The sequence below is a fragment of the Callorhinus ursinus genome, unplaced genomic scaffold (genome assembly GCF_003265705.2).
Source record: "Callorhinus ursinus isolate GAN/ISIS: 27379988/994484 unplaced genomic scaffold, GSC_fseal_2.0 scaffold12, whole genome shotgun sequence".
NCBI classification, from domain to species: Eukaryota; Metazoa; Chordata; class Mammalia; order Carnivora; family Otariidae; genus Callorhinus; species Callorhinus ursinus.
In genome coordinates, this window is record NW_027397074.1 from 6,376,348 (window position 1) to 6,388,744 (window position 12,397).

The following is a 12,397-nucleotide window of genomic DNA, read 5'->3' on the forward strand; positions in this document are numbered from 1 at the left end:
AGAGGCTATTTTAATTGTAATGGTTTCAGTGTGATTTTGAAAAGATTCTTGAATATGGCAGAAGTTAAGAGCATGTAAGAGACTTTAGTGATCATGTAACTGAATTCATTCAAATAAAACAGAGGTTCTGACAGATGAAACATTGTGACTGAGGTTACAAAGCTAGCTAGTTATTACCCAGTGATTTCCAGCCCCATCCTCTGTCCACTCTTCCAACAATGCTACTTTTCATGAAGACACATGCTGACAGTCAATTCCAACCACAAAGTTTTAACTTTCTTTCATCGTTTAAGGTATTAAAGGAAGTAAATACTTTCATTACTTTAAAAATTTGAGGCACCTAAAAAAAGGTCCATTATTAAATTTTGACTCCCAAATATTCTAAACAAACAAAAAAGGGAAAACAAAATAAGAAATTCCAACTTCGTGAGGTCACAAGAACCGGTAATGCTGGAAAGTTACTTTTTTTTTTTTTTAAGATTTTATTTATTTATTTGACACACAGAGAGAGGGAGAGCGCACAAGTAGGCAGAGCTGCGCAGGCAGAGGGAGAGGAGAAGCAGGCTCCCCGCTGAGCAGGGAGCCTGACGTGGGGCTCGATCCCGGAACCATGGGATCATGGGATCATGACCTGAGCCAAAGGCAGTCGCTTAATGACTGAGCCACCCAGGAGCCCCTGGAAAGTTACTTCTGTTTTCTAAAAAGTTACAGGTAATATAGGGCTCCTTTTAGGACTTAGAATATTCTCGGACTGCTCATTTCCTGTTTTGACTACTTTTATTTTTACATCTATTCCTTTGACTTGTTAATCTTATGTGAGAACTGAGTTGAATTAAAATCTTGCTCCTCGCTTTGGATGCAGCCGTGTTACTGTAACCCATCTCCCCTAATTCCTTTTTTTAAGCTAGAAATCAAAATACACATTCATAAAGCACTGAACACTCAGGGTGCTAACCGCTATTTTACACCTAAAAAAATCCTTGCTTTTCAAACATCAATAAATATAGCTAATGGATTTTTCTTAGCAAGCCTCAGTTATAAATAATTGCAATAAAATTAAGACCTTTAAGAGTGTATCACTAAAGTTGAAAAGAAAAATTATCCAGGGAGTCTTACCTTCAAGCTCGGAAGTAATCCGAAAGTTCTGGCTTTGCACGAAGTTACCTCCCTTAAAGCATTAAGAGTTGACGATCTTAGCAACAGTAACAAATCTTGTCAGGACACCAAGTGAGTTTTAGTCCCTCCCATCCAACGACTGCTGCCTAACAGAAGGAAGGACTGAATTCCGCACAAAATTTTCTTCTCTGAGCTAAGCATCAGCGAAATTCGGCTTTCTGAGCGCGAAGACACGGGGAGGGACCAAAAGGACCCCAGGGGATAAAGGGAAGAGAAAGTGACACATGACAGAGTTGAAGCCGAGACGAGCGCGCCTGGGCGGGGGCAGAGTTGAGGGTCCGGAGTTGGGGATTCATTCCGGACACTCACCGGGCACCAGGGTTCACGCTGGCGACAAGTGGAAGACCCTCCCCTCACAGTTCGCTCCACCACTAGCAGCGTCCCGCGGAGCTTTGACCTCCAAAACTGGTCCGCTTGGCGATACCGCCTCTTCGGCTCCAGATTGACGCCTTTGGTTGGTTCCCAGAGGGATCCTTCAGCATGGCTCGTCCAATGGAGGGCTCTGCCGAGGGCCCGGCCGCGCCACTCCTCCTCCGCCCCTCCCCCGCCCCTCGCTGAGGGCCCGCCCCTGCCCCGCGCCCGGGAGCGGAGGAGAGTAAATACAACAGGAGCGCAAAATGGCGGAACCGCCGAGCCCAGTGCACAGCGGCGCCGCCGCCGCCGCCGCCGCCGTCTCGGAGAAAGAACCGTTTGGCAAATTGCAGCCCCCCTTCCGGGACCCACCGGGTCCTCTGTCGGCCAAGAAGGTCCGGACTGAGGAGAAGAAGGCGCCGCGGAGACTGAACGGAGAGGGGGGCAGCGGCGGGAACAGCAGGCAGCTGCAGCCGCTGGCGGCACCTTCGCCTCAGAGCTATGGCAGCCCCGCGTCTTGGAGCATTCCCGGTCTGTCTGCTGCCCCGTCCCCGTCCTCTGCTCGGAGCAGTTTCTCTTTTTCCGCTGGCTCCGCGGTCCCTTCCTCAGCCTCCGCTTCCTCGTCTCAGCCGGTGCCGCGCAAACTGCTGGTCCCTCCTACGCTGCTGCACGCTCAGCCTCACCATCTCTTGCTGCCCGCCGCCGCCGCCTCCTCGGCCAACGCCAAGCCTCGCCGACCTAAGGAGAAGCGAGAGAAGGAAAGGAGGAGGCACGGCCTCGGCGGGGCAGGCGAGGCCGGCGGGGCCGCCCGGGAGGAAAACGGGGAGGTGAAGCCGCTGCCGCGAGGTGGGTGCCGACGCTGGGAGGGGGAGGGGAGGGCGCCCCGGGTCCCCGCCACCTCTTCGCGCCCGCGGGGCCCGGGCAGGGGGAGCGCGGGGGCCGCGGGCGCCAGCCTGGAGGGGGCGGGAGGCGTCCCGTTCTCAGCAGGCGACTTTGCAGTCCCCTTGGGGACAGGAAATGGAGCCTGTAATTTCGGTTGCAGCGAGGGGAATGGCCGAAACTCTTATTTTTTATATTGTTTCTATCTCCCAATTAATGCACTGCAAGATTTGTAGAATTCGGTCTAGAGTACCCGCCTAGGTGTGCTGGGCTGCGGAGGGAGATGGGAGGGAATGGGATCGCGAAGGGTTTGGTCTTGTAAAAGGTGCTTGATTCATTATTAAGACCGTTTAGACGTGATCACAGAATTCGTTATTTGTGACACAGACTCCAACGCCAGAAAATCCTGTCAAAAAAAGGGGTGTGGAGAGCATTGGCGTCAGCTGGAAGCCACCAGAGGCCTGAGCTTTTCATCCCTATTAGGGAAATGAGGTAGTGTGCAGGGCCCGAAGTGTGCTGTTTCATAAGGTATCCTCCCTGCACCCTCCGCACAGCTCAGTATTCTCAAGTGTTTCGAGTGGTCCTATTTGGAATACCACCACCCTTCAGAAAGAATTTTCAGCCATATTCTTTTTTCCTGCAGCAAATGCTAAAATCAGGAGCGTTGACGTTTTTTTGCCGGATCAAGTGACTGCCAAATGTTTTAGTATCAGAAAATGACAAATTCATAAGGGTCCTTTTCAGACAGGCCTAAGGCAATTTTCTTTTAAAAGGTAGGCTAGCCGTATAATTTTCAGAAAGTATTTATTTGAAATAGATGGACCTGCTTATTTATTGATATACAATTGATGGTGGTACAACATGGAGAGTGGTTGAAAATTAGATATTTATGTGATCAAAAGCCTAAAGCACATAGTGACCTTTATTATAAATGTACATTGAGAATGTATTGTGAAGGTATTTTTGTTTTTTAGGAAAAATGACATGTCAAGCAGTTTTAGTATTGCTGGTCTAATTGTAGCTTAAATCATGAATAATTCTCTATATGTTTGAATTAGAATGGCTGTTTTCACAGTTTTTTAAAATGCTGCACAGGAGTATGTAGTAGCAGGGTTACTTCTTCCCTGCTGTTTTGCCTGTAGAAAAGCTTGGACAACTAAGCATAGCCATCAGGTACTCTGGCACAAGGTAAAGTTCTCTCCGTTTTGGAGAGTGTTGCTTCTAGGAAAATGGTTTTGAGGATGGAACTTATATGACCTTTAGTCTGGAATTTTAGGTGGTTAGTATTTTAAAGCTATTTTGTTTTAATGCTTACCTTTAAAAGTAAAAAGTGCTTGAAAGTCTGTGCATTTGCAGCTTGGTATTAGTCTTATTTGTGATGTGTAGTGTATTCTAAGTTCCTTGAGGAAGTGAATGTGGGGTATAACATTGTCAGGGTATTGGAATGGCTGAAAATAAATAAGCATTCTTTCCCAAGTCTAACTTAAAATATGGAGCATAAAAATGGCTCTTACTGTGAAATGGCTGTTAAAGAGAAATTTCTCCAGTTTTTTAAATTACCTTTAGAATCCTTCTTTCAAAGGCTACAGATTATCTTATGAAGCCTTAATATGAGGAATGGTAGCTTCTACATTAGGATGTGGGGAGCATGTTTTTCCATGACCTCTGTAGGGTTTTTTCCTTCGGAGTGACTAAATATGAACACCATTGTAAGATTTTCATTTTTTTGAGAGAAATGCTGCTATTTTACTGAAGAAAATCTAAAAATCAATGAGGATTTTTTTCAGTGTCTTAATGATTAATGGTGAAAATTTTAAGAAGTATTACCCTTCTAAAGTTCAGTTTTAACTAAATTGAAGTTCTGTTTTAATCAATTAAGAAAATTCCTCAGCAAGTGTTATTAAAGTAGAAAATTATATACATTCAATATAAACATAATTATAAATATGAAAATTCTAACTTGTAATACAGTCTATTTCTCTGGGCTTTATGTAAGAGCCTTAGTGAGTGGTTGGGGCATCTGGCTGCCTCAGTCACTGTAGCATGCATCTCTTGATCGCAGGTCAGTGAGTTCGAGCCTGACCTTGGGCTTAACCTTATCTTAAAGAAAAAAAAAATCCTAGTGGATATGTCTGTTTTTTTAAATATATAACTCTTTCTAATTTTGCTCTAAGTTGGATAGTTCATGGATAGCACAGAGGATAGGTCAGTGACCCCATTTATTCCCATAGTTGGCTGATTGAACAAGCTGAATCAGAACAGGAAGTGAGCTATAAAGACACCTAAGCAAAGAAAATAGATCCTTCCCTCAAAAGGCAAACATACATCCAAAAAATCTAGCTCCCAACTCCATTAACCGGTTGAGTTCCTGTATGGTAGTAGGTTTTTTTTTTTTTAAGTCTTTAGTGAGAACTGCTAAATTTTTACATTGGCTACCGTCCTAACAGGAATTACTTGTATTAAATGAAACTGTGTATGAAAAGGCTTGGCAAGCCATTTAGTAAATGTTATTTGAGTCAGAAACATGATGATTTGTTTTTTAACCTTATAACAATTAAAAAGTGGATCAGTCCAGATAGAGTAAGGATCATTGACAGATTTGAAAGTTAAGAGTGATAAAACAACAGAATCACAAAAGCGTAGCAGTCTAAGTCCATTTAGCATAAGGGTTGGTGCCTTACACACCAAAAACCTGTGAGGTCATCTAGTCATAGTGCGGTAGCTGACTTCCATGATAGCCTGACTCATCGTGTAAAAGTTAAATTTATTTCTTATAAAAAGAAAATGTGAAAAACGTTTTAGATTTTTAAAACTGGAAAATAACCAGATTTAGTGGTTAGAGAGGTAATCTACTAAAGAGTTCACAGCCCATTTTCCTGTAAGATTGAATAAATTTTTGAATTGGTAAATGTGGAAGGTAAGAGTAGACATGTACTGAAGGTATCCAACATTTAGAATTATGTTATAGCAAACAGAACAAACAAATGATTGGATAACAGAGTGCCTTAACGATGGCAGTAACTAATAAAACTTGTATAGCTCTTCTCATTTTTGTTAGTGTTTTTGCTTTGCACTTATTAACTTATTTTTTTCCTTAGAATGATCCTGTTAAGTATCCCAAGATAAAACCAGAGCATTTCACAGAATGTTTGCCTTGAAAGTATAGTTACAGAATTTAATAATGAAAATAAGAGGCTTTTTTTTAGAATTGAATAATAATTATTTTTGTTTCTGTTTTAATTCCAGTTAGTATACGGTGTTATATTCATTTCAGGTGTACAATACAGTGATACAACAATTCCATACATCACCAGGTGCTCATCACAAGTGCATTCCTTAATCCCCATCACCTATTTAACCCATTCCCCCACCCGCTAGGTGCCATTGGTTTGTTCTCTATAGTTAGAGTCTGTTAGAAGCGAATAATTTAAGGTATGTAAATGTCAGTGATTTAAAGGGATAGATGTTGGAGGATTTTTCCACAAACTAGACTCTTCCCTATCTTTCTAATGTTAATTCCACAATTTTCGGTTAAATTCATATTCAGAGGTTTCATCATTATGACCAAGTATTTGTCACTGCTGAAATAGTTTACTATGATTTCATTTTCTTGTGTAACCTTTTGTTTTTCATGCCTAGTTTTTTCATGTGCTTAGTTTGGTCTGGCAAAGTCTTTCTGTACCCTCCAGCAGCTCCATAAAATGCTTCTCGGTACAATTTTCCACATGATCAAATCTGTCAGATAAACTTATCAGTTCTATTTGTTCCTGTAGTCATCTCTTCTGTAGCTGTCTTTCTTCCTGCTTTAGTCTGGATTGTTTTCTCTTTAGGCCTGCTGCAAAGCTGTCATCTGGGACTTCCCTTAGCTGACATTCTGAGAATTTCTTTCACTTTCGCTGAGTCCCTGTTTTCTGGACCCTATGCCTTCCTTTGGTTTATTCCTTCATTTTGGTTTCCTCTACTATTACTGTGAAAGTGTGCATTGGAAATTTTTTTTTTTAATTTATTTTTACCCTCATGCTAGACTGTTTGGCTGTTGAGAGATTTCTATATTGGAAATCATTTTCCCTCAAAAGTTTGGAGGTGTTCCCATATTGCCTGGCTTCCAGTGTTGATGTTGAGAAATTTGATCTCCAAAAAAATTGTCTTTTTTCCACAATCTGGGAAATTTCAACCCTTTTATTGAATTTTTAAATTTTAGCTCTCTTTTAAAACAATTATTTTATGAGCTCTTGTTCTTAGTTCCTGTATTGTAGCATCTTGTTCTTTTTTCATGGGTGCAGCATCTTCTGTTACCTCTTCAAGGATATTAATTATAGTTTCTTTGTTTCTTGCATTGTTTTTGGTTCTTCTAAAACTTTTTTTTTTGTCATTGATTTTGGTCTTGTTGGAGGCTTTCTTCAGATTTGTGTGATCCTTAGCAGTTCCTTCATATTCAAGGAATGTTCAAAACTGATTGAAAGCTCACTGGGCATGCACGAGCATGGCTTAGTGACTAGTAAACTCCCATGTTTTACCTTTTTTAAAAATTTTTTTTTTTAAGATTTTATTTATTCATGAGAGACAGACAGAGAGAGAGGCAGAGGGAGAAGCAGGCTCCCAAGGAGCAGGGAGCCCAATGCGGGACTCGATCCCAGGACCCTGGGATCATGACCTGAGCCAAAGGCAGATGCTTAACCATCTGAGCCACCCAGGCACCCTTTTTTTTTTAAGTTTTATTTTTAAGTAATCTCTGTACCCGACGTGAGGCTCGAACTTACAACCCCGAGATCAAGAATCGCATGTTGTACCGACTGAGCCAGCCGGTACTTATCTTTACTTCTTTTCTCTGGGTAGTGGGTAAGAGGGTTTTCAGTTTCTTCAGATAAAGGTCCTTCATTTTTCTGTCTGTCTGTGTAACTGGAATAATGGAGAGGAGGGAATTGGCAGACGTAATGAGTTTAGATGGCGGGGCTGTAGTGCTTGGTGGAGGAAGAAGGCTGTAAGTTTCACCATTCAGTTTCTAAATTTTCACTTAGTCTCCCTGCTTTCACACCAGCATTTCACTTCTCCCTTTTTCTGTGTGGGATGCACCTGAGTTTGGAGCCATTCTGATTCAGTTTTGCTGGAGATCATACCTCATTCTTGTGGGGGGGCGGTGAATGGGGGAGGGGGTGAGCGAGCATAATAGAAGGTTAGTGTAAGTCCCCACAGAGATAGTGCCAAACAATCCTATTTACTTTGCAGTACCCCGAGAATGGCTTAGAAATTAGAGATGGTAAAAGATGCAAGAGGTCAGAATCAACCCCCACCCCTCCCATACACACACTTACACATACTCACTCTCTCTACCTCTCTCTCTCTCTATATATATATATGTGTGTGTGTGTGTTGCAGCATGTGTCAGAATTTCCTTTTTAAGGCTGAATAATATTCCATTATATGTATATACCACATTTTGTTTGTACATTCATCCCTTTTGGCTATTATGAATAATGCTGCTATGAACATGGATGAACAGATAGCTGTTTGAGTCCCTGCTTTCAGTTCTTTTGGATATGTGCCCTGAAGTAGAACTGCTGGATCATATGGTAATCTTAATTTAAGGAACTGCCATACTGTTTTCCATAGCAGTTGCACCATTTTACATTCCCACGAACTGTGCCCAAGGGTTGGGTTAACTATTTAGTATCAGAAAAGTAAATCTAAGTAAGGAGACAAAAAACTCCCAGTAACATTTATTTGGAGCCGATACTTGTGAAGTCAGTGTGCGGTCAGCCATGATAGCTTAGGAAATAAAATTTGGGGATTTGGTGGGAGAAAGAAAAGGCATTTGTTGAGTGCTTGTCATATGCCATGGTATTATCTCAGTATTTTTAGATTAAAACTCTGAGTTTTTCTTAGCTCGCTCAGAGTTGCATAGCTAATGTGTAAAGAATTTGGATCAACCCCATCTCTGCAAGAGTGTGAGCCTAACTACACAACGCCACAGTTAACTTAATTTTTTCCCTTTAGACTGTGATAAACAGGAAGGAGAAAGTGAAGATGAACTTTAAAACTTTTTCCAAGTTATTTCTTTTTTCCTAACTTTTTATTATAAAAAATTTTAAGCATACAGAAAAGCTGAAAGACTAATACAGTGGTCTTATGTAGATTTTCCTCCTAGATTCAACAGCTGTTAATATTTTATCTTATATATGCAATGAATCACTTGAAAGTAAATCATTTGAAAGTAAACTGTAAGATCATGATACTTCATTCTTAAATATTTCGGCTTTCATCTTCTAAAAGCAGATAATTACAGTAACTTTAAAATATTTAAGAAGGGGCGCCTGGGTGGCTCAGTCGTTAAGTGTCTGCCTTCGTCTCAGGTCATGATCCCAGGGTCCTGCGATCGAGCCCCATATAGGGCTCCCTGCTCAGTGGGAGCCTGCTTCTCCCTCTCCCACTACCCCTGCTTGTGTTCCTGCTCTCACTGTGTCTCTCTCTGCCAAATAAATAAATAAAATCTTAAAAAAAAAATCAAACATTTAAGAAAATAATCATATAGCCAATGCCTATTTAGTCTTCCAGTAACCCCCAATTTCCCCATTGTATCCCAAATACTACATGTTTATTTATTTATTTTTATAATGTCATTTCTTGAGTGATATTTTCTTTTTTTCTTTTTATGTCTTATTTTATTTTATTTTATTTTATTTTATTTTATTTTTAAAGATTTCTTATTTATTTGACAGAGAGAGACACAGCGAGAGAGGGAACACAAGCAGGGGGAGTGGGAGAGGGAGAAGCAGGCTTCCCGCTGAGCAGGGAGCCCGATGTGGGGCTTGATCCCAGGACCCTGGGATCGTGACCTGAGCCGAAGGCAGACGCTTAACGACTGAGCCACCCAGGGCCCCTTATTTTATTTTTTTTAAAGATTTTATTTATTTGACAGAGAGAGACAGCGAGAGAGGGAACACAAGCTGGGGTAGTGGGAGAGGGAGAAGCAGGCTTCCCGCTGAGCAGGGAGCCTGATGCAGGACTCAGTCCCAAGACCCTGAGATTATGACCTGAGCCAGAGGCAGTCGCTTAACCAACTGAGCCACCCAGGCGTCCTTGTCTGTTTATTTTAATCTGGAACTGTTCCACTTACTTTTTTCTTCATATGACATTGACTTTTCGAAGATATTAGTTTAATATACCTGTTACCTTGTAGATTCTTTTATATTCATGATTTCTAAACATTTATCGTGATATATATTTTTAAAGATTTTACTTATTTATTTTAAAGATTTTATTTATTTTGACAGAGAGAGACACACACAGCGAGAGAGAGAGAGAGAGAGAGAGAGAGAGAGCACAAGAAGGGGGAGTGGGAGAGGGAGAAGCAGGCTTCCCGCTGAGCAGGGAGCCCGACGTGGGGCTCGATCCCAGGACCCTGGGACCGTGACCTGAGCCGAAGGCAGACGCTTAACGACTGAGCCACCCAAGCGCCCCGATTTTATTTTTTATTTTATTTCTTTTAAAGATTTTATTTATCTGAGAGAAAGAGAGCCTGAGAGAGCGAGCGCGAGCAGGGGGAAGGGCAGACGGGGAGAGGGAGAAAGAGAAGCAGACTCCTTGCTGAGCAGGAAGCCCAACAATGGGGCTGGATCCCCGGACCCTGAGATCATGACCTGAGCCTGAGGCAGCCGCTTAAAGACTGAGCCACCCAGGCGCCCCTAAAGATTTTATTTTTAAGTAATCTCTACATCCATGTTGTGGTATTTAGCTTGATTCTTTGTATTTATTACAAACTGTAGGTTAGGTATCAAGATCAAGGCTGATTAATCCAGATTAAATAGTTTTGGTAAGAATATTTCATAGGTGTGCTTCATATTACATCCCATCAGGAGGCGTGTAATATTAAGATTGTGCCATTAGTAAATTGGTTGAGGTGACCATTATCCCCAGTATACTAGTTCATTTTTCTATTTGCATTTAGTTTGTAATCTGTGTCGGTGATTTGTAATACCCAGTTTCCCAGCAATTTTTTACCTAATGGCTTCAGTATCAATTAATGATTTTTGCCTGTGTCACCCATTCTGTTGGGGCTTAAAGAATGATGCCAAACTATTTCTAAATAAAAAAGGAATTCGATTTGGGAATGGGGAATTCAAAATAATTTGCTACTCTTGTATTTAGATTAATATTTGGCAGTCTATTTTGATTTTGGGTACCAAAGTAAATAAGTAATAAGACTAGAGTCTTATGGTAAACACTTCTTGAATTCTGAATTCATCACAGTTTGAATTTTGGAAAGCTACTTGCAGAATGCTTTTCATTAAAGATTGAGCGTAGTCAGTTACAATTGATGATCTGTTATAATATTGGTAACATGGGCCAAAAATAAGAAGTCCTACCAGTTTTTTTTTAATGTAGTAAATATGAATTAGTATAGTGTGTTAAATACTATATATATTTCAAAATTATAATTTCTATTACATAATGTCCTCTGTTGACTAATATAAATTAACTATACCTATATGAATTCCCATTTAAATAGATTATATCAATTCCTTCAGAGCAGGCATCATTTTAGTCATCATTTTATGATCTTTGCCTTGTACTCAGTAATTGATTTGAAGAAAAAAATACTTTTTATTAAGAAATTAATTTTATCTGTTCTCTTTGCACTACAAACTTTTTTTTTTTTAAGATTTTATTTATTTATTTGAGAGAGAGAATGAGAGGTAGAGAGCACGAGAGGGGAGAGGGTCAGAGGGAGAAGCAGACTCCCCGCTGAGCAGGGATCCTGATGCAGGACTCGATCCCGGGACTCCAGGATCATGACCTGAGCCGAGGGCAGTTGCTTATCCAACTGAGCCACCCAAGCGCCTCTGCACTACAAACTTAAGTGGCTACTCTTGTTAGTTTTTTTATAGAAAGGGTTTACATTTCCTTTAGATATTATTTATTCAGAACCACTTTCAGTGGTTTGACATGTGGAACAATATTCTGGAAAGCCAGTGTCCTAGGGCATTCATTTTCTGGCTGAATTACTGATGAACTTTATATCTTAAGGGAGTATATAGTCACCATTTTTCACTTTTCTCCTTTGAGGATGATGAAAATATCACGATTAGTAAATTCTGTCAGGCTTTCTTGAGTTGGACCAAAAGCTGATGCAGTGAGTACTTGGGTGCAACTTGAACTAGAATATAAGCTTCTTGAGGACAGAAACAATAACAACAACAATAACAATAATTAACACATAGAACTGTACTTGCCACTTTATATGTATTTTTATTTAATTTTCACAACTTCTTTAAAGTTTAGGTAGATATTAGCCTTTTATAAGTGCTGAATGAAAGCTCAGAAAATCTAAGTAACTTGCCCAAGGATATTAAATAAGTATTCAATCTAAATTTTAGATCATTATGTAGTTTGACTTAAGAGCTCTAGCTCTAAACTATTGTGCAAATTGTGTTAATGTTTTTAAATCTCCTTCATCCAGAACTGTACCTTACATTGTGAGCTAGTTTGCCAAATAAATGAACCAGACTTTGAAGGAAAAGTGGGACTTAGGAAAGTGGAGATGATGGAGACAGGCTTGTTAGGGGAAATGGTGTGAGCAAGACCATGGAGACCGGAGTGTGCATGCCATGTTCAGTGGTCTGTGAATAGAACCATTCAGCTGGGATTGGTGATTTTGTACAAAGTTGGGAAATAGCATCTCATGCCAGTTGAAAGTTTGCCACAATATGTTTTCTATTTGCCAGGCTAGGGAGTTAAGACTTCGTACTGTGGGCAACAGCAAGGCACAGTTTGTTTGTTTGTTTTAATAGAGTGATAATTTATTCAAATTGGTATTTAAGGAATACTAATTTATTAGCATTGTATAGGATGAATTGGCTGAGAGAAAAAATAGAGACAGGGATATTGGAGACTACTGTAGTAGTAAGATGGAGTGATTTTAGTGGTAAAATGAGGTACTCCTGGAGATGAAAAGGTTTTGAGAGGGAATGTGTGATCTGGTTTCATGATTATC

The 12,397-nt window shown here is 40.6% G+C and overlaps 1 protein-coding gene across 1 annotated transcript in view; it reads left to right on the plus strand.

Moving 5' to 3' along the window:
* Window positions 1–1,750: 1,750 nt before the first annotated feature.
* Window positions 1,751–12,397, plus strand: part of RSBN1L (round spermatid basic protein 1 like) — a 71,351-nt gene continuing 60,704 nt past the window's right edge. Inside the window, exon 1 of the mRNA XM_025872784.2 lies at window positions 1,751–2,373. Within this exon, the coding sequence (XP_025728569.1) occupies window positions 1,794–2,373 (580 nt within the window). The 5' untranslated portion in view covers window positions 1,751–1,793. The remainder of the gene's footprint in view (window positions 2,374–12,397) is intronic.